Source organism: Mesoplodon mirus, assembly GCF_964341445.2.
Source record: "Mesoplodon mirus genome assembly, chromosome: 3".
Classification (NCBI taxonomy): domain Eukaryota; kingdom Metazoa; phylum Chordata; class Mammalia; order Artiodactyla; family Ziphiidae; genus Mesoplodon; species Mesoplodon mirus.
The window spans coordinates 157234279-157262197 of NC_138978.1; the positions used below are offsets into that span (position 1 = coordinate 157234279).

General features: G+C 36.4%; 1 protein-coding gene across 4 annotated transcripts in view; it reads right to left on the reverse strand.

The window, feature by feature from the left end:
* Positions 1 to 27919, reverse strand: part of HMCN1 (hemicentin 1) — a gene marked incomplete at its 5' end in the record, with an annotated part of 518370 nt that overhangs the window by 306450 nt on the left and 184001 nt on the right. For all 4 annotated transcript variants that reach the window (XR_014293546.1, XM_082615777.1, XM_082615778.1 and 1 more), the window contains 5 exons: positions 8018 to 8293; positions 13569 to 13690; positions 17335 to 17479; positions 18791 to 19054; positions 20003 to 20123. Coding sequence is in view for 3 of the 4 variants with exons in the window: in XM_082615777.1 (XP_082471903.1) it covers positions 8018 to 8293; positions 13569 to 13690; positions 17335 to 17479; positions 18791 to 19054; positions 20003 to 20123 (928 nt within the window). The remainder of the gene's footprint in view (positions 1 to 8017; positions 8294 to 13568; positions 13691 to 17334; positions 17480 to 18790; positions 19055 to 20002; positions 20124 to 27919) is intronic.

Consider the following 27919-nt stretch of genomic DNA (forward strand, 5'->3'; position numbering starts at 1 on the left):
GATAGTGCCATGGGAAACAGCATAAATGAAGATCTCATCAATATAACAGCTATCTATCAGCTTTGCAGTCTCAATAATCAAATGTTCCTAACATATCCTACCCTTCTGCAGATGCAGCAATAAGTACTCCTATTTTGGGTATTAGCTCTAATTCCATTTTTATTCATAATAGTCAAATACCAAAGCTCCTTCCTCATGTATAAAAATAGTAAGTCATTATGTTTTTCCTGTATTACAAATACCTAATCTTTAGAAACAGAATTTGCTTTTTAGCTGGGTCATTAATTTATAAAACAGTAACTCAAAGAAACATTAATTAACATTTCAAGGGAATCTGAATCAAGTCAATTTTTAGTACATGTTCTCACATAGGATTTTTCAGACTTGGCAATAGTTCCTTTGCCTAGCTAAGCACTCTGCTTTTCATTCAGTCTTCCCACAGACATGCATGCACACAAAACTAAGTGCTAAATATTATGTCAGGCACTAAAGACCCCAAACTGAAGAAAACTGGGTGCTGCCCTAATGTAGCTTACAGTCTAGTCATCTTACATGGTCTCTGTGTGCATATTCCCAGTTCTCTCTTTCCTCTAGGCTGTTCCTTACCAGCTGCCCTATCAGAACTTAGGTCAAAGGATTCACCAAACTTTTTATTTATTTATTTAGATTTAGATTTCCAGCTATTCTTTACCCATGTGACAGGAACTTGCAGACACTTTGTATCTTTTCTATTAAAAAAAAAATTTATTTCAGTACTCTCACTTTCCTATTCATACTCAAAGACCCTTTATTTTCTCTTTGTATACTTTCTTCTACCCACCTGTACCTTAAACCTGTTAATAGCATGTGTAGGCATTTCTGTACACTATGCAGAATGATGGAAAGACCTAGTTCAGATCTGGGCTTTGCCACTTGCTGGCTTTGTAACCTAGGGCAAGCCACTAACCCCGCAGATACAAATACACACAATTTGTGAGGGTTAGATGGCATAATGTATGTCACGAATTCTCAAAAGTTTTTAAATGGATAACAGTGGATTGAAGTGCTTCATTTGGATAACTTAGTGGATTGAAGTGCTTGCTGACTCCTCGTCTGTTCTATCTCTTCCCAGCAGTCCCTGAACTGTGAAAGTTACCACAGTCCATCATTTAACCTCTCCAACATCTGGACATCTTTCTAGCTCACTTAAATCCATCAGGCTTGGCTTAATACACATTTTCTAATGGTCCATTTTTGCTGGAAATTAAAATGTCCTTGGTGTAAAGCTTCTTTATAACAATTTCTCATATACTTGAAGTATTTATTAGGCCATTGCATCCCTTTTTTTCTTTTTACAATGTAAATAACTCTAATTCTTTAACCTTCCTTATAACTTCTATTTAAAGACATTTTAATAATGTTTCTGTCTTCCAAGCTTTAGAGAAATGATTCTTTCTATCCACAAATAAAGTGGTCTAAGATCTATATACCACATAGATGCCTTGCATGAAAGACAAAAGAATGAAATGCATAATATTTATTTATACATTTTATTGCATGGAATTGAATCGTATTATAACAGAAGCTTGCCCCTAACCATGGAGTCAGCAGAGTACATTCGTCAGATAAAGTAAGTGAATATTAAACTTTTCTCTTCATAAAGTTTACAGTCAGCCTGGAAAGAAGTAGGAAAGCAAACATTTCTGTAGGAAAACTACACATTTCGTGGATATCACTGCAGGATATACTTGATGTAAAATTTCACTAGAATATTTTCCTTCAAATCTAAAAGCCTCCAACTCACTCCTTATTAGATCCCTAGTATTCCACAGACAACAAAACCCAGTATTTTAACAGAGCATCTTATTCATTTGTGCTGATTCACACTGAGACATCAAAGAACCAAAGCAGTGAATAAAATTAACTTTTGACAACAAGTAAAGATTTAGGAGTTTTAAGTATACGATTTCATCTCATCTAAATGAAATCCACAAAGATGGCACTAGTATTTGAAACAGACATATACATGTCTCAGGTCAACCTCCAAAAATAAAAAGCTTAACTAGCAAGACTTCAATGCATTAAAATGTCTAGGAAAATAGATGAGCTAATTAAATTCAATTTTTATTATTCAAACATAGATACAGACTTCTATAAGTCAAAATTTATTCCTGTGAAAATCGTGCAAAGGGGAAAGTTAAGGGGATTTTCATGATTCTCTTACTGGACTATTAGTTATAAGAAAATCTAATTTAATTATCAATTAATATTCTGTATTTCTCCTTTTTCTCTTACCTCACTTGGGCTCAGAAATGATTTACAACAGATTACTCTGTGATATAATCCTATAAAATTCCAGACCTTTAAGCTTTCAAATATGATTTTTTGTACTGTCAAAATTTCTCACTTGACACTTTTTGAGAGGCATTATTTCCTAATTTTTCTTAATTATTCCTTATTTTTAAATTATCTCCTATTTACTTTCTTAATTATATCTTAATTATTTTAAATATAAAAGCGATAAAGCAAATTTATAGAATATTTAGCAAAGAAAGAAAACATATTACCCACACATAATTTGATCTATCCAGTAAAATTAATGTCAGCATTTTCAAAACTTTTAAAGTCCTATTTATACAAGGTTTAAGATAATTCATTTCTATTGAATACTTTTTTTCAAGTACAGAAAAGCATAAGTAAAAAGTCACTTATAGGTCCATTGCCACCAACAATCACATTTTTGTATATATCAATCTAGTTTTTTTTTTCCTCCTAGCAGAACTGTGTGTGGGTTTTTTTTTTGCGGTACGCGGGCCTCTCACTGTTGTAGCCTCTCCCATTGCGGAGCACAGGCTCCGGACGCGCAGGCTCAGCGGCCATGGCTCACGGGCCCAGCCGCTCCACGGCATGTGGGATCTTCCCAGACCGAGGCACGAACCCGTGTCCCCTGCATCGGCAGGCGGACTCTCAACCACTGCGCCACCAGGGAAGCCCGTGTGTGGTTTTTATTTGATTGTTATTTTGTTTGCATAACTGTACTTCTGAGTCTTGTGGTAAACCCTGCTTGAGGTAAGCAGAGTTTTCTGAAAAGTTTCCTGTGTCTAGTTATACCATGATTTCCACAGTAAGGAATTCTCATAATGAAATAAGCATATCAACCCATTCACATTCTCCCATGCTCATTAGTGAGACTGACTGACAGCCACAGTTTCTGCCATCAGCATTTCTTTTCAAGGCTCTTCTGATAAATTGATAATGAGCCTATTAGTCACTGAGGGAAATTAGAGTGATGGAAAAAGGCCACTGGGACATTTGCTTCTGCTGCTGCTGGACTCAAAATTCCATGATGCTGCCAAAATTGAAGTCTTTTAAATGTCCATGGTCTTAGTAAGAACTAAAATCCCACAGGAACATCTGAGTGGCTGACTCTAGGTAATGTGACCTGCAAGGGTTTAGGGAAAGGTAATTATCTGATCTCATTTGTTTTCCACCTTCTTTTTTTTTTTATTGAAGTATAGTTGATTTACAATGTTGTGTTACTTTCTGCTGTACAGCAAAGTGAATCAGTTACACAGATACATATAGCCTCTCTATTTTAGATTCTTTTCCCATATAGGTCATTACAGAGTATTGAGTAGAGTTCCCTGTGCTGTACAGTAGGTCTTTATTAGTTATATATTTTATATTTAGTAGTGTGTATATGTCAAACCCAATCTCCCAATTTATCGCCCCCCCTTCCCCCTGGTAACTGTAAGTTTGTTTTCCAAGATAGTAAATAATTCCTCTTCAAATTACAGAACATGTTCAGACCCTAAGAGCCAAAATATGACGGATATCCACTTTAATTACTTTCCAGCCTTTAGTATATCTGAGAAGTTTGACACCAGTCTGATTTTATCACTCTGTTTACAATGTATTGGTTTAGTCTGTATGCTGTGGAGTTTTTCCCCCTCATAATAGTAATTTGAAATTTCAGCCAGGATGTGTCTAGATGAAGTTCTCCCTTCATTGACCTTGCTTGATTTGCTCACTCAGGACAATTTTTTTTTCCTCCCTAGTGCACTTTTCTTCAATTGTATCTTTGACTATTTCTTTAGTTTCAGTTGTCTTTGCTGTGTACCTATATATGTTATATACCTATAAACCTTAAAGTTCCATTCTTTGTTTTTATTTCTACTTAAAAAATCATATTATTCGACTCTTAGTCCTTTGCCTCAATATTCTGAAAGAACTTCTCAAGTTTATGCAGCACATCCCTGATTTTATTTTATGTAGTACAAATTCTGTTCTTCAGTATCTCTGATTCAGACTGCATTATAATATTGCATTTTTAACATCAAATCCCTTTTTTTCTTCCATCACACTTGCTATTGCCCTTTCATCTTAGCCAGTTCTTCCTTTATATATATATACTCCCACTTAAAGAAGGATAGGTCTTTCTGAAAGACTGGTGACACTAAACACTTTTTTTTCCCAGTCTTTAGAATAAACTACTACTTTCAAAGCATCAATTTCTTCTAAGTCTTTCCCCTCCCTTGTTTTGTTCCCCAGTATTTTTTTCTTAGGTCCTATGCTTTATTTTTTCCTGTTCTGCTGCATCTGTTTTGACAGTCTTCTGTTTATTAATCCTCAAATGATGTGGCATCTCTCCAGACTCAGTGTCAGTCAACAAAGTGTTTGAATGGACCTAACTTCATTCTCTGTCTACTTTTGTTCTAGCTGAACCCTCTTTGCAGCTCTGTGGCTAAGAGTCTGATGTGCATAGCTCCTTGCCTGATTCTCACCCATGATGCCCTTCTGGCTGAGATGGGATGCTCCCCTCTGCTACCATTTGTCTCTAAAATCCCTTCTGACATACCCATCAATGTTTCTCTTGCTTCCAAATATTTTCACTTGGTGAGAAACATATCTCAGGTTCCAATTTTTTACATGGTGCCAGGTTGCCTGTCCACTTCTTGTCCTACTGTTTTCCTAACTAGATGGTTATAGCTATTGATGGGTTTAAGGAGATAGCATGCTGGCTCCCTAAAGAGTAACATTTTCTTTCTGAAGCAAACTATGAAATGAAGGAACAGAGATACATCCTCTCTGCTTTCATGTAAACATAAGAAAAGATGGACCACTGATTGAAATTTTCATTCCATTGAACTTAAAATGTAAGTGAAGACTATATACTTACTTATACAAATAAGAATCTTTATATATAACCTATAAAATTCCTCCCCAAATTTTTGCCACTATATATTGCAACTGGTTTTTAGTATTCTTCAGTTTTGTCTTTTCAAGGTCTTTACAGATATTCTACTGTTATTGAGAAGAGGTTGCAGTAGCTAGACATATACTATTTTTAACCAGAAAATCCTTGCTAACTACTACCAAAATTTGTAAAATCTGGATGCTTAACTTTTAAAAGTATTCCAGGACTTCCCTGGTGGCACAGTGGTTAAGAATCTGCCTGCCAATGCAGGGGACACAAGTTCGATTCCTGGTCCAGGAAGATCCCACATACCCCGGAACGACTAAGCCCATGCACCAGGACTACTGAGCCTGTGCTCTAGAGCCTGTGAGCCACAACTACTGAGCCTGTGTGCCACAGCTACTGAAGCCCTCACGCCTAGAGCCCATGCTCCACAACAAGAGAAGCCACAGCAGGGAAAAGCCCGTGCACTGCAACGAAGAGTAGCCCCCACTCACTGCAACTAGAGAAAGCCCGCGTACAGCAACGAAGACCCAATGCAGCCAAAAATAAATAATTTTTTTTTAAAAAGTATTCCAGATAGAAACAGTTTCCAAACAGATCTGTGGAGGCAGAATAGCATAAATGAGGTTATAAATTAAGCTACTGATTCCCCTGTAAGCAAGAAAAATATTCCTAAAGTGCATATTCAATCCAAGTAACTACTGTATCTTTTAAGCTTTCTTGAACTATTTTTTATTTTTGCTTTTTAAAACATTTAACTGCATAAAAATGAAATTAATATACAATTTATGATTCAATGTCAATAGTTAGCAATAGTTAGCAAATATATTCGCAGGAATTATAATCCTAGGTACAGCAGTTTATTTCATCAAATATCCACTGCTTTTCAATGAATCAGATGGCCACAGTTAACTAGAGTCTCTTATTTTTTATTAAACAGTGCCATCAATTCTAGAACATATTTTTGTTAGATTTTTAAAACATATTTTTCATCAAAATTGTTCCCTCAAACTCAAGACCAACTAGACAGGCCATAAAATAATGCCTCTCAACAGATTTACACCTCTAGAGATTATATAGGCTAGCCAGTAATCATGTAATGACATGTGTTTTTTGTATTTATATTTTGTACATTATGTAACATCTTACCTCAGAACTTAAATCATTAGATAATAATGAATCTATTTTACCAGAAAGAAGAGAGTTTAGGGTTTCCTTTAAAAGTATGCATTGCTATATCATAGGATTCATACTTTGGAATAGATTCAAATGCTGTTTTGGAAAATGTTGTCCCTGAAACCACCTGAGAGGTCTGTTATAAATGCAGATCCCCAGGCCTATACCAGGCCTGTGAAATCGGAATCTCTGGGTGTGGGGTTAGAATTTCTGCTTTTTCAAAAGTTCCTTGGATAATTCTTTATTCATGAAAGTTTGAGAATCACTGCTCAAATTGACTAAACAATACTAAAGGATTAAAAGTTAATCTGGGGAAACAAGGAAGGCTCTGATTTTATTTTACAATCCCATTCTAAGGGACTCCAGGGAAAGAACCAAGGTCACATTTCAGAAATCTATGAGCATTTATCCTATCTGAAACAATCAGTTTGGTAAAAATACTTCCAAAACTCTAGTAACTCAAGTTACTACTTGTATTGACTCAAATGATCTAGGTAGTTTACCACGTAGAAATGCAGTGAATCATTTACAAAAGTAATGTTCCCCCAGAGGTTTCAGCGGATCAACTAACAAAAGACACACAGCCATACAGTCGGATTGCAGAATATATCTCAACTACCAGCGACAAAACCAGAATCAGATATCAACCATTTTATTAAATCTCATGGCAGTTTCCCTTTTTTGCCATTAATAACATTCCAAGAGCTAGCCTCCAAAACTCAGTGGTCACTCTCTTAGATCACCATGTTAAAAAACCATCTGACAGTGTTACTTGAGGCATGTTAATAAAGTCGTTGCTAGTAGCACAACCAAGGAGCCAGACCCGATTCCAAAGCAATCAGTCTCCCACATCAAGGATTTGAAATGAAATATTCTGCTAAGGCAGCAACCAAACCTTTCAGCTAAACTGTGTAAAACTGCCAAGAGTAAGCTGCTCATTACATTAAGACTCTAGAGACATTTAGAAGCCAATTATGATTCTACTGAAAGAGATACTTAGGAATAGTTTCTGATCTTCACTTGATGGTAGCGATTAGACCACATTGTTAATGTACTTGTTTTCAGCTATCTGAAACTATCATTTAGTCTATGTAGACAATTCAAGTTTGGCTTACCATTAGCTTACTTTCAGTAAGTACCGTGTGTGTGTGTGTGTGTGTGTGTGCGTGTGTGTGTGTGTCTAACATAAATAAGGTAAAAACAGCTCTGTTAAAGTTTCAATAAAATTTCACCTAGATGAGAAACATCTTAAAACTTAATTAAACCATAAAAGTAAATTGAATATGCAAATAATGCACTCAAATTGGGAAAAAAGTTTTTTTTATCAATTATTAACAATTAGGTTTTTTTTAAGTTCACAGGATAAATGAGAGAATTTAAAACCATTAAATCATCCAGAGACAATTTCTATTTCTATTTGCTTAAAATAAAGGTCTTCAACTACTAGGATTAGCTGTGTTTGTTTTAAAGTCGCCTATTTGTTAGTGATGTTTTAGTTTCCAGTTTAGTCAGCTTCAGACCCTCAAGGTCCACAAAGCATTCTATCTTTCAAAACTGTAATTGTTTGCGTAGATACCCTCAGACAGACAACTTAAGGGAATAGAGATCAAAGAAAGAAGACAGAAAGATGCCACAGTTCAGAAGTTACCATAAGCACAGTACCTTGCACCGTGAGGAAAACCGACGCAGCCGATGATCCTCCTTCATTGGAAACCACACAGTGATATTCTCCGGCATCGCTGAATTTCACACTCCTCAGCTCCAGGGAAAGGTTGGCCAAGATCCTCATTCCTGCTGGATCTGCCAGCCTGACATCTCTGTCATTCCTCTGCCAGGTTAGATTGTAATCCACTGCACTGATGACAAGACAGGTCAAAAGTGTTCTTTCTCCAGGAGTGACTGTAACATTGTTAGGCACTTGGATGACTGGCGGGGGCTCTGTGTGAAATGAAAAGATTCAAATGGAAAGATCCAGAAGTCATTTTGCTCACTCATAGAGGTGGTTTAAAAATTTAATGAGCAGGCTTCCCTGGTGGCGCAGTGGTTGAGAGTCCGCCTGCCGATGCAGGGGACGCGGGTTCGTGCCCCGGTCCGGGAAGATCCCACATGCCGCGGGGCGGCTGGGCCCGTGAGCCATGGCCGCTGAGCCTGCGTGTCCGGAGCCTGTGCTCCGCAACGGGAGAGGCCACAACAGTGAGAGGCCCGCGTACCGCAAAAAAAAAAAAGAAAAAAGAAAATTTTATGAGCATGTGTTGAATATCTAGTAGGAAAGATGCAGTACGACGGAACGTATTCATTAATACCTATGTCTGTCACCCCAAGAAAATTATCATCTAGTTGAAAACTGCTTTCAGTAGGAGTGCATGTTTACATACCAAAGTACACTCAAGTCCAAATCGATAAATTATAGATATGAGGATCAAAGAGGCATGGCAAAATAATATGACTAGACTGATTCAGGATTGCAGAATGAGTCAAGTTTTGATTTGAATTTTGAAGAAAGTAGCATTTATGGATTTTTAAAATTTAAAACCATTTACTTAGTGTTTTAAAGGAAATAGCGCATGAAGTATGGTAGATATGGAAAAGATACAATGGTATCAGCTTTAAGGGGATTATAATCTCATTAAGACACAGTACAACATTAGAGTAAGATGAATTTCTCCCAGTGAAAATGAGGAATGCTTGATTTAGGAAAGTCAAGTTAACAGTAAGGCACAGACTTTTAAAAAAATCGTACACAGAGGACCACGTACACAAAAGGCATTGAGTAATGCATGCGCATTTCAGATGCGGTCAAAAGGCACTTACTAATTAAATATTTAACTACATTTCTAGAGAAAATCCCATATTGCTTTAGTTAGGTTTGAGAATACTGTAAATGCAAATGCCCCTGTAAAGCTCACTCTGCCCAAATGCTTTAAAATAACCTGCCATAGCAAGCCATTTTTGAGCAATAATATAGCAATAAAAACTAGCTGGAAACCCATGTGTCTGTTTCAGTTTAAATGTGAAAGAGTATCAGATATTCAAGATCCAACTTTATACTTCGTTATTCAAAACTATATATACGTGCAGATGAATAACATAAGCCTATAATAAAACCTGGAAGTAATACGCCAAAACCATAGTGGTCATCTCTGAGAGAGAGAAGTGTGTATATTTTTCATATTTTCCTTTATATTCACCTTTGTTTTCCAAACATTTTTAGAAGAGTATATGTTATTTTAAATCATTTTAAAAATCCTTAATTTTTACAATTCTGCTATGTTTTTAAAATCTCTTATGAAAATAGCTAATGAATCAATTGGAAAGAGTACAAGAGAAAGTTAGGAAGGTCTGACTGAAGTCTGGTTAGGTTTGACAGATAAAATACAGGATGGTTTGCTAAATTTGAATTTTACATAAACATCAAATAACATTTTAGTATAAGTATGACTCACGAAATATTTGAGACACATTTAACTGGGCATCTTATGTTTTTATTTGCTGAGTATGGCAAACATAGGCTGCCTAGCTTTATCCCTAACTAGCTGTATGACCTTAGATAAGCCAATTTATTCACAATGTTTGTTTCCCTATTTGAAAAATGAGATGATTAAATTAGGTAATCTGAAAGACCCCTTCTAGCACTAAGGCTCTGTGATGCTAACATACAAGATGGTAGGGACCATCAAAGACCCGGAGGCGAGTATTTGTGAACATGTGTTGACACTCTATCAAAATCTTTTTGAAGACCACAAAACATTTTGTGTGGGTTTCTTTTTTTGTTCTTTTTAAACAAACTTCTTCAACTAGACTAGGAATTTTTAGAAAATGTAAAATCCCATATTATGGGCATACAGGGGATGCTGGGTGCACACCTAGATCCTTCTCAAGGACCTAGGCACTCATTTCCCTAGCTGCTCTGCTTGTTGGCTACTGAGCTCATGGCCAAGGGAGCTAACATGCTCGGGTTAGACTCCCTTTCCAGTGCAGCCCACTTCCAGGGACCACTTAATGAAGGAAAAAGACGCAGCTCTCTTGCCTCAATTCAGGGTCACCCCAGCTCCAGAACTCCCTGTAGGATCAGCTGAGGCCCCTGTTGTGATTACATCACAGTTTAACTTCTTCCACTCCCTTACAGGTGCTCTTCCCTAGAGAACTCAGCAATAACCCTCTTGCGTGCAAAATCTGCCTCAGAGTCTATTTCCTCTTCAAATATAAATTCAAATATGTAAAATGCCAACTTTCTGCTAATATCCAGGAGGAGAGGAGATTTTAAATATGACATACAATACCATCACTGCACAAATATCTACAGATAATAGTATGTGCACTGAAATATTTATGCATACATCAATAAGTTTGGTGGTGATGGAGGAGATGATGGAGAATTACAGCAGTTTGCAAAAGAGGCCAAGATAACAAATTACCGGAAACAGCCTGGTCCCGGGAGGATGAGGGGCAGTCATTCCTAAGTGAAAGAATGGCTGAGGCTAGGATTAGGGGACCAGAGGTGAAACCTCAAAACTGAGAAAGAATGATAAGCATAGGCCCTGTGACATTAGGTAAAGATCACTGGACTGAGAGTCAGAAGGCCAAGAATCTACTTCTCACTACCTATCCATCTGATCAGAAATGGGGCACCTGCCTGCTCTGGGCTTCAGTTTCTTTAGCTATAAAATGATGAGGTGGTATAATATTATTTCCAAGTCTTACCCTGTTCTAAAAGAGTATCCTGAAATTAAAATTTAAGATTGCCTGTCACTGACATGTCCTTGACAAGTTTTCTCTTTTCAATTTTACTTAAAGCCAAAATTTTGGTATTGTGTGTATGTGTGCATTGGGGGTGGGGGACATTATGCTAAAAAATAAATTCAGTAGAGAAAATTAATATAAGGTAAAGTACAAAATATCATTTGTAAAGAATTTTTTCCTGCTTCTGTAGTTCTGTTCATTGGTTTCTATATGTTTATATGCAATAAAAGAGGTATCATTCTTCTTACACCCATTTTGCATTTATTATTTTTTATTTTTTATTTTTTTTGCAATACGCGGGCTTCTCACTGTTGTGGCCTCTCCCGTTGCGGAGCACAGGCTCCGGACGCCCAGGCTCAGCGGCCATGACTCACGGGCCCAGCCGCTCCGCGGCATGTGGGATCTTCCCGGACCGGGGCACGAACCTGTGTCGCCTGCATCGGCAGGCGGACTCTCAACCACTGCGCCACCAGGGAAGCCCCCATTTTGTATTTAAAACCAATATATCAATAACCAATATCTCCAATGAACCAAAAATCCTTAAAAATGTTGTCTAGAAGGACATGCTGGAAAAAAAATGAAGTAACATATTGCTAGAACTTTAACTTTTCTTGAAACGGTTCTTGGGTGCTATTTGACTTTATAAATGTTCATCCACAGTGATATAAAAACATCACCATTCCATCATGCCGTGCTTTCCCGACACTCCTGTCCAAAATATAAGATCTAATTATCCTGTGAATTCACATCTGATTCTGGTGTGCTGGTTAGTATTGACAGTAGGGTGGCTGAGCCAGGACCTGGGTGGAGGTTTGAGTCTGGAAGATTAAACAAAAGTTAGCCCAGAAAGAAATGTCCACTCTTTCAAGTCCAAAGGGGCACTTGCTTGCTACTTCTGCTGTTACAGTCATTGCCATACAATCCATGCTTCTGCCCTGCTTTCATAATTAACCAGTGGGACACAATTCCTGAAAAGTGGCTTTGGTACAGTACAACTTCCTAGCAATACCATGGCTCGGCTGGCACAGATTAATACTAGAAGGGCACGTGTAGAGTGTATATGTGGAAGTTACTGACACCCCAGGGCCAAATTCTTAGCAGTCAGTTCAGGAGTTCTTTCTGGCACTTTCCAGTTATCTATGCAAGATGTCTGAATCAACTCACTCAAACCTCTTTCCCTGTTGTCCTTCCCTTAATTAATATTGCTGGGGAAAAAACCCCTCAAGTGCTCAAGTGTTTGTTTCCCCAGAAGCTGAGGAATGTTGACAAGATTCCAATGCTTTTCATAATTACTGGAGATGAAAAAATGAATAGTTTATGATGCATGTCAACTTGCTAAATTGTTTCAGAAGACGAACTTTATTTTTCTAAGAATAAGAGAAAATGAATAATTTACTGCAAGAAGAACAGGCTTGCACGCCTCTGTTTTAAAGTTCAGCTTGGACTTAATGATAACAAATGTGAATCCTAGGCTTCTAAACAGCCCTACAGTTAAAAAGCTACTTTTGTCTTAAATTTTCCAAAGAAAATGCACATCAATACTAAATTGACAATTCAGACATTGTTATAAACTCAACAGGCATATTTAGGTCAGAACAGGCTTACTATTAAACACACAGCAACCCTAGGCTACGAGGCAGGTAGAAAATAACTGAGTTAAAACAAAGTTTCCAATAAATTCTAAATATATGCTGAGTAAGTGACTTAAGTCCTGATCAATGATAATATATGGTAGTCTGTTTGGTTTCTAATTGATAATGGTAGTCTTTTTGGTTTCTAACCTGGGAGATTAGAGGAAAAAATGAATTTTTTTCACTAAAATATATTCTACCTTGTAAAGTAATCTGAGCCTTGCCCATTTATTCACAGGAAACACACTATTTAAATGTAACTTAATTAGCATGACTTCTGCCCTTCTTAATACCAATATTGTAGCCACTGAGGTCCTATGTTTTTTGAATGTGATACTTTCCTTATTGTCTTCAACTTAGATGTCAGAATCCATTCACAAAAGCACTCTGCTCATTATAAATATGGGAGAGGGAAAGGGAAAGTTGAACATTGCTATAATCAGAATGGATCTCTCCCTTTTCTGATATTTTATTTTTTCAAAGGAAAATACTATATGGAGATGAAAAAATATTTATTAAGTCCCTATAATAATAATAATAATAACAACAACAACAATAATAAAAACAGCTAATGTCTATTAGGTGTTTCTATGTGCCAGACTCTCTTCTAAGTGCTTAACATACACTGTCTCATTTAATCCTCACAGTTTCTCCATGAGATAGAGACTGCTACTCTTATTGTCATCATTTTATAGTTAGGGGATCCAAGGCACTGAGTTCTTAAGTAATTGTCCCAAGGCAGGTCACACAGCTAATATGCAGTGAAGCCTGGATTAACAAACATCCCATTTCCATAGCTACATTAATACTTAGGCAACTGCAAAGCAATTAGGGATAATTACCTGACACGTCAAAGAACGTCTGTGCCCGTCCAGTTCCTGCACTGCTGACGGCAATGCACTCATAGGAGCCTTCATCAGACAAAGTGACCTGTTCAATATCCCAGGTCACACTGGCCGATTCTCTGGGGTAAGAAAATAGAAGCATGTTTAGTTACTACAAAAACAAGACCAAATGGAAAACAGTGATTCCACTATTTGTTTTATGCATTCAAAAGAACAGCTTAAAAAAAGTTCTTTATAGCTTAAAATTATACAGAGTTCTTTTATCATAATTATCATAATTTTATTGATAAAATTATGCAGAGTTCTTCACAGCTTAAAAGTATACACCTTTTGTATTTTAATTAGAAAGTTAAGCTTTGCTACTCTGAGCAAAAAACATAACAAAGACAGTAAGTTTTGTTTTGTTTTGTTTTTTCTATTGATCTTTGTAGGCTCTAACAAAAAGAATTCGCTTCCAAATGTAAGAAAAACTTGAAAGAGGCAGAGGACAGAAGAGTGAAACTTTTTTACTGAGAAAATATCAGGGAGACATCTTTAATCTTCCCTCAGAACTCATTTAATTCAAACTAATGATCATTTTACCACTTTTTTTTCCCACATTTTCACATTCATATGTCTTTCTTTTTTTCTTTTATGAACAGGCCTGTAACTTTGCTGTTGAGAACTATAGCCTGTGCCTGTGTCTAGTTAGGGTCACTGGAAATTTGACATCCTCTGGCTATGTCAAAACATAAGATACAAAGCTGGCACAGAAACACTCTTTAAATCCTCTCTCCTTCCCCTCTCATTTCCAGGTTTTGGTCATGTTCAGTGGGGTTCTAGCCAAAGCAACTCAACCAGTAATTTACAAGTGTGAAGGTAGAAAACAGACTTTTTGGTTCCCAAAAGATAAATTCTCTTTAACTTTCTTATATATAAGCTCTACATAAGGCTATATACCGTAACTGGTTCAATCTATGTATATAATGAGTAAAGAAAAAGATTATCAGTTTTATAGTCAAAATTGCCATTTAGGTAAAATAAATCCCTTTGCTATATTACATATTCATTCATTTAATAAATATCTACATTTTGTTCTCTAACACTCTTCAAATTGTTTCTCATTTTTTGGAAATGTCTTAGTAATAGCTATTTAATCCTTATTTAAAACATTCCAATAATCTATAAAACAAGCATTATATTGTTTTAAAATATGATTGCAATGTCATAAATATTTTCATAATTTTTTCTTATAATCATCCATAGCTATTTATAAACTTTTTAAACATTCAAGATACAGATGAGATGAAAAGCCCATTGCAGTCAAGACACCTTCCACTGAAGCTGAAAGTGGTACAAGCTATGATACCTCACAGTAATAACTCTAGATCTCTCCCCATCTGAATGAACCACACCCATCACCAAACCACTATGAAGAATTCACTGAGCTCTTAATAATGTACATTCACCACTAACCTAGAGTTTGTAAGAGAAAGTCAAGACACAGGTTCCTGTCATTAGGAAAGTGAGAAAATAAGCAAGGTGATCCTTCCATATATTTTAGTAACTGAGAATATTCACTTAATACTGTTTCCTTTCACTTGCGTCTGCATTAGGTGTCAGTGGTCCTTACTGTCACGTTCAGAAGAAAACGGAGTATGACTTATTCTATGCTGCATTGATCACCTAATATGTATCTTGAATGCTTAAGAGCAGTAGGCTAAGCCGAAATTTACAAATGCCATTGTCCAGGAGGTACTGGTAAGTTCCAGGAAGGTAGGAGTTTGAAATACACACATCTTTCATGTCTTCTGCAGTGCCTACTTCAAAGCCAAGCATATTTTAGGATTCATCAAAAACTCAGACATGCAGAAATTTTAGAACAGAAAATGACAATTCTTCTAGTCTTAAGGCCCTTTATTTAAAAACAAGAAAGTTGAGGAAGAAGGATAAGTAATTTATTCAAAGGCACAAAACTACTGTATGAGTGCTTAGAGAATATTCTTATAGTTATACTTGTTCCTCTTTTATTTATGAAATATTACATGAAAACAATTCTCTTTTTCATGTACCCTTATCAGTTAGCATTATGATTATATGGCCACGATAAAAAGTTTTGAAGGGATGACCCTTGGAACAGGGGAAGGAACATGTCAGATAGAAATGTGTCTTGTTACTGATGGAAACTAATTCTCTCCTACATCTCCTAGAGACCATAGTGACTCACATAACAAAGATCCAGTCATGCAGCTGGAGTTATTAGGAAATCTAGGGCAGAGATGTGCAAGTGAATTGGGATTAGAGTATCAATCCATCATCACCCATGCCCAATTTTGTCTTTAGTCTCTTACATCCAAAGAGCTTAACAAATGTCAGCAAGGCATGTCACATCTCTGGGCCACAGAGCTGGAAAAATGAAAGAAAGAATCCTTGTGGTTTACCTCAGAGGAATTGTGTGGAATTAATAAATTAATGCTTATAAAGAATCTCAAGTGTCTTTGAAAATTGTTACTATTTAAACACAAAGCAGAATAGTTTGATTTCATCATTCAGTTATGTAACTTCATCATCTGGTATCTTGGTCAGTTATGTTGCTGGTTATTAAATATGCAGCTAAGGAAATCATCAAGATGTATGTTAAGCAAGTAGCAGGAAATAATACAGTCCAATTTTTAAACAATGGAAAATTTTCTCAAGTTATAATGAACATTCTTGCCATAGCTTCTGCTTAAAATGACCCCATAAGGAGATTATATAAGCTAAGACTGTCAAATATTTAACATGTTACACAAGTTATTTACGTGAATATTGAATTATCAGTGTAAAAGCTTTGTAAAATAATTCTTAGAGTTTTTCCCCCAAATGTAGTTTCAGAGTAAGTTTAAAAAAAAAGTTTGACAGAAATCATCCTCTAGTTTTCAAGGCCTACTTAATTTGTATCATTAGATTCCTTAAACTTGTCTACAAAATTCACCCATCTTCACAACGGAAGTTGGTGCCCTCTAGCCCACTTCCCTTCACTGTTGGCTGCGGTAGTGACCACACACGCTTCTGCTCCATCTGGCCCACACCCCCAGCACACACCTCATTTCTACCCTTCTCCTCCTGGCTCCCTGGGCTCCAGCTACACTGGCTTCCTTCCCGTCTTTCTTTCCCACGTGCCTGGTGGACTCTGGCCTTAGTGCATTTGCATTGCCTGTTCCTGGTGTGTGAATGCTCTTCCCTGGATATCTGTGTGACCTGGACATCTCACCATGTTCAAGTCCTTGCTCTGAATTTTAAAATTGCAACTTGGCCAAAACCACATGTACTCCACCAACCAGTAGTACTTGCCCCAATTAACCTGCTCTACTTTTTGCCACAACACTTTAAATCAGATTCAGAAACATGTTTATGCTCAAGCCACTAAAGCTTAAGTTTCATTTGCAAGGACTCTTGCAAAGTTCAGTACCTAACTTTGTATTCATAATTTTGTATTCTTTGCCTTATCCAGGGACCCTTAAACTGTGTAAAATTCAGATTCTATAAAACCTGAATCAACTCTTGAATGTATTCTAGCATTTATTATATTATCATATTATATTTATCATGTTTCTGTCTTCCTCCTTTACAATATAAGCTCCACAAAGGTTCAGAATTGTGTCTGTTTTGCTCACTGCTACATTCCAAGACTATGAAGCAAATAAATAAGAATGTCTAATGAAAAAAGTACATTAAAATAAGTATCTATTTGTATTTAGATATTTAGTGCTATAAATTATTACTAATGGAAACATTTACACACTTTAAGTACTGGTCAACTCCAATTGTAACTCCATTTCTGGCAAAGCTCAAGGTAAGGGGCAAAAGACTCTCAACAGAGCAGTGAATTTGGCCCGGCTGCAGGTAGTATCCCGGGGTTTTCTCAGGCATTGTAACTTTGGGAGCATCTGGGAAAAAAAGAACATGGGCAAGAAGGTCACAATGATATTTGGTACTTCCTGTTAATCCATTCAAAAGCTTCATACTTAAATTATTCCAGTAAATTCTCTGCATTCCAGTTAACCTAAATCACGAAAAATCACTTTATCTTTCTTTGTTCAAAGGTTATTTATTTCTGGATTATCTCCATGGACCCTTTACTAAGGTACTCATTGAATCTAAGACTCCACTGACCTTAAGACCTAACACTTTTTGTACCACCAAGATAGAAAACAAAGCTACCAGATAAGTTACAATACATTATCAATTGTAGAACATAGTTCAACTTCAAAAATGTAAAACTATGAAAAGAACACACATATCCTAGAATTGAATTCATAGGGTAACTGTTTCCAAAAAGGAACGAAAAAATTGATTTTTAAGAATCCAATAGTTTTTTTAAGCATTCAATTCAGGGGCTAACACAACTAACTTTGAATACTGCATATGAGGAAATACTGAGGTTGGTTCTATTATTTCCTTTCTATAGCTATTAACCAACAGCTACAGAGTGGTTCCTGAATTTCCCAAATCATAACCTTATGTATAAATGATAAACTGTTATCCCTCCACCCAAAAGTACAATATTAGAAACAATCTTTCTGTATCCTTGTCAGTCCATGGTTCAAGTTACATACAGTTCTAAAGTTTTGATCAGAATCCAGTCATCAGCCTTGAGAAATAATAGCAAATATATAAGTAACTAGCTTACTTATTAACTAACTAACCAAAAAAGGCAAAATCATCACCAGTTATTTGCAGGGAACTACTGTTCAAAGTAGAAAGGTTTCTGACAATTGTATATAAACATTTAGCCAAATGAGATTGCTAATCAAATATTAAACACATATGCCAGGGGGAGTAAGAGCACGAGAACTTGCCAGTTCAAATTCTCACATTGATTGAAGTAATCAAAATTCTCAGATCTACAATCAGTGAGACTTAACATGAAACTTTGAATGTGCTATTTTATGGTTAGGAAAACTTGTGTTACCTAAGTGTAAATGCTCTTCTACATGGTGATCCAGTAATAATGTGAGGATATTATTTTTGAATTCAGAGTCCATTCTTCTTATTTTTCTTTTTTTTGGCCACACCACGCAACTTGAGGGATCTTAGTTCCTTGACCGGGGATCGAACCAGGGGCCCCCGGCAGTGAAAGCCCAGAATCCTAACCACTGGACTGCCAGGGAATTCTCTAGAGTCCATTCTTTACTCATAGGACCATATCAGCCCCTTAAACTGTCAATACTCCAGTGTTGAATAAAGTGATATCTTACCTGGGACGATACTAGAGAAGGAAACACTTGATACTCTCTGGAAGAGATAATCATCCTTATCATAGCCTGTTACTTTGAGAAAGAAAGCTTCATTTGGTGGTGTAAAGTCAGAAATATTCCATATGCCATAAGGTTTTCTATCTGGATAATATTTAATAGGAATTGTCTTAAGAGAGCTGCCTGAGATACTCAGAAGTTCAAGACGATCTACTCTAGCTGGGATGGAAATTCCAGAAGTATTCAGCAGCACATAGGTAGGTATTCCTACAAGAGAAAGGATCTGTCATCATTTGCAAGTAACATGCACCTGAGGTTATCTATCAAATAAGTTTTGTATTATAATAACAGGTAACAAGGACATACATATGAGTACTACAGACTGTGCCATAAATTGTGGCCCAGTTGTAGAATCTTCTCTACATAAAAGACAGTTTATTCATGACCAGAGAAACTTAGGAAACCCTAAGTAATTATTTTCATGGTATTTAATCATGTTTATATGTAGAAAGAATAGAATTATGAATATTGTGTTATATGATATTTGTTATATGAATACTTTTAAAGATTCATTATTCTGTATCCTTCCAGTAACTGCAGCAATATAAATAAAAGAACTATCAGAAAAAAGAAATTTAAAGTCACAGTAGGATTGAGCCTTCTTTTTAACTATAAATTTTCTTGTATGAATAAAACAAGAGGAAGAAGCACCTTTCAAATCAACAATAATTTCACCTTGGAACATATAATGCTACATGGTATCTTTAATGTTTTAACTACACACACACACACACACACACACACACACGCAGCATTTTCACCTTAACAACAGGCAAGTAAGATGTTAGTAAGGAAAAAGTCTCAAGATCTAGGTCATCAGTTTTCAAAGTTTAGTAAGTGTAGGAATCAATGAGGTGCTTGTTAAAGTGCGTATTCCTGGGCCCTACCTTCTGTGATTCTCATTCAGGAGATCTGGGGTGGGCCCCAGGAATCTTAATTTTTGATAAGCTCCCTGAGTGATTTCAATATCACTGGCCTTGGGACCACACTTTGAGAAACAGTTACTAGGTCAAGAGTGCAATCATATTTAAAATAAAGATGCTATGTTTCCCAATTTTATTGAATACCACAAAATTATAAAACCACAGACAGTCTGAGAACTATTTTGCACTTCAGTATCTACTATGCCAACTGAAGTAATGCAAACATACAAACCTTGCACTGGTCTGCTGACTGTGTTTTTGAAGTCCAGGGTGGGCTTTCCGGAAAAACCAGCTCGAAAATCAATAGTACTGAGGCCGGTGATGCGAACAGAGTGCCTTCCACTGCTAGACGTCTGAAAAATGTTTAATGACAAACTCTATCAGCAGTTGATCCAGGATGCAGGTCACACTAGACACTAACCAGTATGGGAAACTGCAGAGTGTTTAACTAGGATTGATGTCGAATCACTGAGGTTTTGATCTGGGTGTTTTGAACTTAACTGTGATTCTATAACTTCAATGCAAGTTTTGTAATACATATCCCAGGGGACTAAAGTACAGCTGAGTTTTATATTGCATGCCCAGTGGTAAAAGATCGAGGGGTGTAGTCATAGTGAATGGACTTGGTTCACATGGTGAATGTTCAGGAAATATTTGTAAAATGAACAAATGACTAAATCTTCTCCTCTAAACACCATCCAGGTTCTATTATGGAAAATATTTCCCTTCTCTTTGCCTCTGGGGAGAGACAGCCAGGATAAGCACAAGAGCCGACCATTCTCCAACTTTTAGCCAAACGGCATCCTCAGCTCAGCAGTGTCCAGCCAAGGCACTCAATGCTCAAGATACAAATATGAGTAAAAAGAAGATCCTGACCCTGTAAGGGTCTATGGCCAGTGAGACAGTCAGATGGAGAAAGCGAAATCTTCAAGAGGATGCAGTAAATGCAGTGATAGAATTACAGAAAAGGCACATAGAAATATGTATATAAAAGCATAGACTAGCCTGTAGTTCAGTTAACACCTCCTAAGGGAGATGAACAAGATATTGAATAGCTAAGCACTGAAGTTACCCATATGTGCATAAATAATAAATAATGATAATTTGGATTAGGGTCACAGGATAAACACTAACATTTACTGGGCACTTCCTCTGTGCCCAGACTCTTTGAATACATTGGTTTATTTAATCCTTATTACAACCGTATAAGGTAGATATCGTCATTATCCCCACTGCACAGATAAGGAGGTTGAGGCACTGAGGCACCAAAGCTATTCAACAGCTTGCCCAAGTTCACAAGGTTTCCTAACTTGCAGAGGTGGGGTTTTAATCCAAAAGTCAGGCTCTGGGCTCTTCTCCACCATGCTACATTGTCTCCCAAAGGCAAGGTAAGTCAGAGTTAGCCTCTACATCAATATCTCTCCAAATATGATTTAAGAACCACCTATATCTACACCTACACAAAATCACTTCGGTTGTTTGTAAAAATATGGACTCTGAGCTCCAGCCAAGATTTACTGAATCAGAATCTCTAGTCAGTGGAGTTTAGGAACATGTATTTCAAAAACCATCTAAAGGCTTATGAACAAGAGTTCACCATTATTTTACTACATTGATCGCTGAGATTTTTGTCTCAAAATAAGATGATTACATGATAGCAGCATTTAGGTAGAAGGAGAATATAGGAGTAAGAGAAAGCATCTACATGATAACACCAGTATGCCAACATGGCTCTCCATCTCAACACTGAGAAACACATATTTAGTTATCATAGCATGACAGAAGGTGCTAGAAAGATAGATATATATATGATTTTAATATGGTGAACAGCTAGATTAAGCCACAGCACGGTTAAAGATAAGCCAGCTCCAAGGCTCGGCAAACCACACAGTTTTCCCTAAATCACTATGACTCATTATTTGGCAGTGAAGACAGAAAGGATGAGGATATATGTCCCTGTTGCTACCAATCATACTCCTCATTGAGCAGAACTTGCAGGAACTCAGAGGAAAGGAAAATGAAGGTGAGGGAAAAGACAAAAACCACGTCTTCATGAAAACAGTGCTGTATTCTTAGTATAAATGATGCTGCTTATGACAATCGCTCATTTTCATAGGGGTAACAAAGGATTGTAAGTGTAAGTGTAGGAGTCTCAGTACCACCACTTATTGCATTATTTCTAAAGGAAAATGTGTTCTGAATTTCACATAACAGACAAGAAAAAAAAACTACAATCATAAACCAATTTTAAGGCGAGGATTTCCTACAAGGCTATAAAAAACCTTGCTAAGTCTAATTTCAACTGCTTTAGATAATGTAGAGCTATAGTGAAGACATTATTGTCTACTGGTTTCTTGTAAAAGAGAAATGAAATGGTCAATATTATGAGTTGATTTAGATTTATTCACTGACATCATCTATTGCTATTAGTTGTCTTGTTGCTCAGAAAGTCCCTTATGATAAAACAGCTCTTGAGGCTACCAAGGGTAAATATAACATGCAATCCGCCTAATGACTGCTGTCAGGTGCTAATCATCTGTGCACAAATCAACTGATAACGTGTCCATTTAAAAAATGTTGCTTAATAGCTAAGTGAGAAACTTAAAAATTACCTAAGTGTTTGAAAATATGCTATCCTGTTGCTAAATAATACATTAAAAATAAAGCTGAGTTGATGAAGAGGGAATACTTTACAACCTCTATAAAATTATTGGAAAATAAATAAATTTTGATCCAAATAACATAGCAAAAAAGTAGGTGGAGATAAGGACATAGTTTTACTATTCTCTGAGAAATGCTAAGAATAGGAAGCATAATTAGTTAAGAAAATCTTAATTTATTTATATATTATACTGTAAACAGTAGGAATGCCTGCACAGAATTTAAAAGGGTTTGTAAGTAAAAGATATTTCCAAGCAAAGCAGTTTTTACACACAATGACATCCAACTCTGGGTTAATCAGAGTAATGGGAGCAAGGGACATCACAAATAAACCAAAATTATAGTTTAAAAATATAATATGCAAATAAAAATTTTAAGCTAACTTATTTAAAAATGACCTCTAATACTCATGCCTGCATTTATCATTCTTGAATCATTCTCTTAAAAGAATTACAATAGTACTTGGACATTATTTTAGGAACACAATATATCACATTAAATTTCTTCAAGAGAAAGTGCCAATAATTTATTATTTTAATCTGTTTTCTTAAAGTAAGCTATTATTTTAGTCTGTTTCTTAGCTGAGTTCCCTTTTTTCAAGTATTATTGACATAGGAACAAAAAGATTTTATGTATAATGATGGTTAAACAAACCAGTAAATGGAAAAAGGAGAAAAGTACCAACATATACAAAATGCATTCTATACAGCAGGCAAATCTTTTATGTAAATTATCATGTTTAATCCTCAAAAAAGTCTCTGTGAGATAATACTATAATTATCTTCATTTCACAGATCAGAAGGGTAAAGTGACTTGCTCAAAGTCACAGATAAACAGTGGGTAGCAGACCTGGGATGTAAACTCAGTGAGGCTCCAGAGACTGACCTCTACTGCTACCCCATGCATTTCTCATGATCATCTCAGTGAACTGGATTACGCTGGTTTCAGGCTAAAAGCTGAAATATACCCAACTGCTCTACATAATAGAAGAGTAATATGGAATTTCTGAGTCTATCCACAGGAGAGAAGCAGAAACAAAATGGTAAGAAAGAAGGATGGGGGGCAAGGAGAGAGCAAAAGGACACAACTCACTTGAAGATATGTCCCCAAATCTATAGGCAAATCTACTAAACTCACAAAAGATTCTTGTTAGTGGATTTCCTACGACGTTTTTGAAGGGATGAGCTTTACCCTCCATCGAAGTACAAAAGATTAGAATCAACACACAAATAATCAGGAGGCAAGGAGACCAAAAGAAAGTAAGTCTTCAGGAAACTCCAGAAGCATTGGGAGAAGGCTTTGGATTCTCACATGTTATGGACAGAGTGGCGTTGGAGGAGAAATAAATGATAAGAAGGTCTTGGAGGGGTGAAGAAAATTCAGCTAATTCCGTAACGAAGTTAAACAGAGGGGAAGTCCAGCTGTGTATTTCTTATTCCTCTCTTCCCTTCTGAATTATTTAGCCATCTTAGCACCATTTTCTATATATATAATTAAATTAGTAAGACAAAAATTACTGATTTAATGTTTTTCTATTTGCTCTTTATATCATGTAGATTTAAACTGTGGGTTATAATAAAATTAGACTTTGGCTCCAAAAAGCATCTCTCCACCACAGAATATCTAGAAGTATCACTCTGGCACAGAGCCATCCTCACCTCATGCTTTCTGTAGTTAAGAAGAGGGAACTCTTATGCTTGGAGCATAATGGTTCCAAACATAACAGGAAATTTTCTAGGCACTAGACACTGAACTGGGTTTGTATTGGCTTGAAATTCTGAGAGTTGTATTTTAAAGAGTATATTTATTCATACAATTTATAAAGGTTCATGATGAGCTACACTACTATCCTGAGTTAGAATGTCATGTTGATCAAGTTGCGGAAGAACCTGAATCAGGAATACAGAGGCTGCTGTCGTATGAGCAGGCCTGAGGCAAAGATGAGGTTAGACTAGATACCTACCGGCATTCTATAATTGTAAATAGGTAGCCATGATCCACAAAGCAGTAAGAGGAAAGAAGGAGCAGAGTGGACCAGAGTGTAGGCTTCTGAATTGGAGTGAGTCTATGAGGAATGAAAAAGCAGGACAGGCTCAAGTACCATGAAGCAAGCACCATGGAGAGCTCCAGGGAAAATTAGTTGCTCCTCTGATACCTTCCTGGTCAGTTCTATTGCAGATGGATCTACTTTTAGTTTAAGGATAAACGCTTATTAAATATTGAAAGCCCTCTCTACATTGAAAGCCCCTGAAGTCAATAATTATATCATATATATCACCTATAAAATCTTACTCAATAGGCACTTAATACATGTAGGTTTAATAAATGATACTAAAGTCATCCAAATGCTTAATGCTGGCACTTTTCCTTAGATTCCCCTAGGACCAACTAATGCCAGAGTCATCAAGAATTCATTGAATTTTTCTAGACACATTAAGCTAAGTGTGTTCACACATTATCTCAAAAAATCCTGTTACATCCAAAAATGATTTTATAGCACCATAAAGAAACTGGGGCTCAAAGAAATGATTACTTGCTTAGGTTTAGACAGGAAGTTAAATGGCAATTACTTCAAGCTCAATACTCTTTCTAGGTCTATGCACAGCATTTTAGGATAACATAATCTCTGAGTTGATTTGGACGCTATGGCATTGAAAACAATAATACCACCCAACTATTCATTTGCCATTCTAAATTTCTAAATACACTCTCATTTAGGAGGGGTCAGGTTAGTGGAGTCTTGGTAAAATTCTTTCTGAAAAGAGAAAGCCCTAATTTGGGGTATTTGCCAATTTCTGTGATGTCAATACTACCACAGTGGCTGACTTCAAGCTCTCAACAGGATGTCACTGAACACAGAGCTGGGAAGAGAAAGTGCATAACTGACTCTACACGAGCCATTTATGAGCCAGCTCCAGCAGACCATTAGGCCATGACAATAGTCCTGGCCAATGGGTTATAAAGGAAGTAAAGCGTGTCTGTCACTCACAAAAAATTCTCATCAGAGAAGTGACACAATCCCTTCCTTTTTTCTATTCAATGCACATTGTCTAGTCTTTTCCCCACTAAGAGAAGCCACATGTTCAAAATATGATGGTGCCTCCATCAGCTTGGGTTCCTGAGTGACCATGTGAAGTAGAACACCTGTCAGCCTTCACAGGACATGTGACATTAGTGAGGAATGAACTTCCTTGTATTAATTAAGGGGGAATTCCTCCTGGTACTAAATGTGAGGCGTGCCCTGTTATAAACTGAATTAAAGTGTGATTGATAGAGCTGGCTTTAACTTCTCTCTCCTAAGGAGTTTCAATGTTTTATAAAATAATAAATAAGCCAAGTAAAAAATAAAACCTTTATATGTATCTGAATTGATAGAAAATAGAGATACAATTTACACACATTCAGGAGAATAAGAATAACGGATTTAACTAATTTTACCATTCATGTGTCAGAAACCATTTAAACATTTTACCAACATCTAAATTAATCATAACAATATTAAGTAGGTATTATTTTCCCCCATTTTTCTCAGACTTGGAGAGGTTTAGGTAATTTCTTCAAGGTCAAAAAGATACTAAGTAGTGTATCTTGAATTAAGATAGACATCCATCTCTTTTTAAAGTTTTTACTCTTATATGACATACTGCTCTTTACAAATTAAAGAATATTATGGTTTTAATCAAATATTTATGGAGAATCTACTGTGGGCTAGGCATTGTGCCAGCCATAAAGATATAATAAAGCCAGCTAGATTTAAATACTATCATTTTATTAGGTATTATATGTTTAAAGAAATGTGATACAAGGAGAGAAATGTACCCAAAACAAAGAGTAAATTCTGTATATGTTCACACACACACACACACCTCTACACATTTATACAAAAACACAAGAGTACAGATATGTCTTTAAAGGAAACATTCCATTCGGTTGACAATCTGATATTGGCAGACCAAAATAACTGGGAAACATTTCAGGAAAAAAATCTACTATACAGCATTCCATTGACCCTAAGCATTGAATTAATGCCAAATCTAATCCATTTAAATAACCCACCTGGGGTAGTCTGAAGGCTTATTCAAGAGGCACCAGGTGAGAATAATTGGAGGCCAGCATAATATTCTACTTGTGCAGTTCTTTGTAGACTTGAGGCTTATTTAATTATGATTCCTTAGCAAGTTTGTGTCACTTGAGTATGATTTCTAAAATATCCTTATCCTATAGAAAATGCATTAGTAGGCTCTGGAAACCAAAATAACTATCTACAAACAGAATATTTCTACTAGTCTCAGAATCTCAATATAATCATGTGGTTGGGTACATTCCCTTCTCTTCTTAGGAGATTATATAAGGACACTTTATCCAAATTTACATAATGGAAACACCCCAGGGCATGTGCTAAATTACATGATCACATTGATAATCCTAGACTAATAGAAAACCTGTACCACCTAAACCTAATGGGTGCTGACAGTTATTTAATGTCTTTGCAGGAAGTTTCCCTTAAAGAGCAGAGCACACAGTTTGGCCTGAGAGTTTTAGTGGTTATGTTCAAATACTCTATATACAGATACAGCTGCCCGAATGGAAAATTTATATTTTTTCTCAGAAATTAGATTCAGGATTTGTAGCTTCCCTACAAATGAAAATTTAGGGGCATAAAACAACCTCCTTTTTCATTTTTAATAATACTTGCAGTTCATTTCAGTGACTTTTTTTTGGCATGTTTTCCCCTGCATCACAGGCTACCTAAAACATCCAAGTCATTTATATGAACTGTACTGATGAGTTGACTCATTGTCTATGTTTAGTGAAAATGTCCTAATAAATCACAGAAAAGAAATTACCAGGGTTTCAGAGGAGAGCCACAAAAGAAAAGAAATCGCCACTCTCATAGCATTTCAAATCATGGACATAATAAAGTGTTTTGTGTCAGTATATCAACCGTGGGTGAACTAAACCAATGCTTCTGCCTGCTTCCCTGGGTATCATCAGAATAAGTGTATTAATTTTTATTCATGAATATTTATACGGTTCTTTCCCAGGCACTATGGCATATATTGGTGAAAAAGTCTGGTCTATAGCAAAATTGGAGGACAAAATCTGTACAGAAATAAATATGACATAAAGGGGAAAAATAATGCAAAAGGGAGGTGCAGAAAAACTGCAATAGAGAAAGCCAGAGGGAAAAGAGACTGTTCTGGATGAAAAAAGTCAGAAAAATCTTGATGAAAGTGTTGCCATTTGAGCTGAGCATTAGTGGGTAGTTATCAATCAGACATAAAGTAAGAAGAGAAGAGCATTCTAGAAAGAAGCAACAGCTTGAGACAGAGCATGGACCATGAGAATGTGGTAAGAGAGAGGGTGAGAGACACTGCAAAAGCATATTAGATTAGAGTGGAAAGGCACGTGATAGAAGATAACCAGAAAGATTGGTTGAGGCTCAATTAGGTGGTCCTTGAATACCAGGCTAAGGTCAATTAAGAGA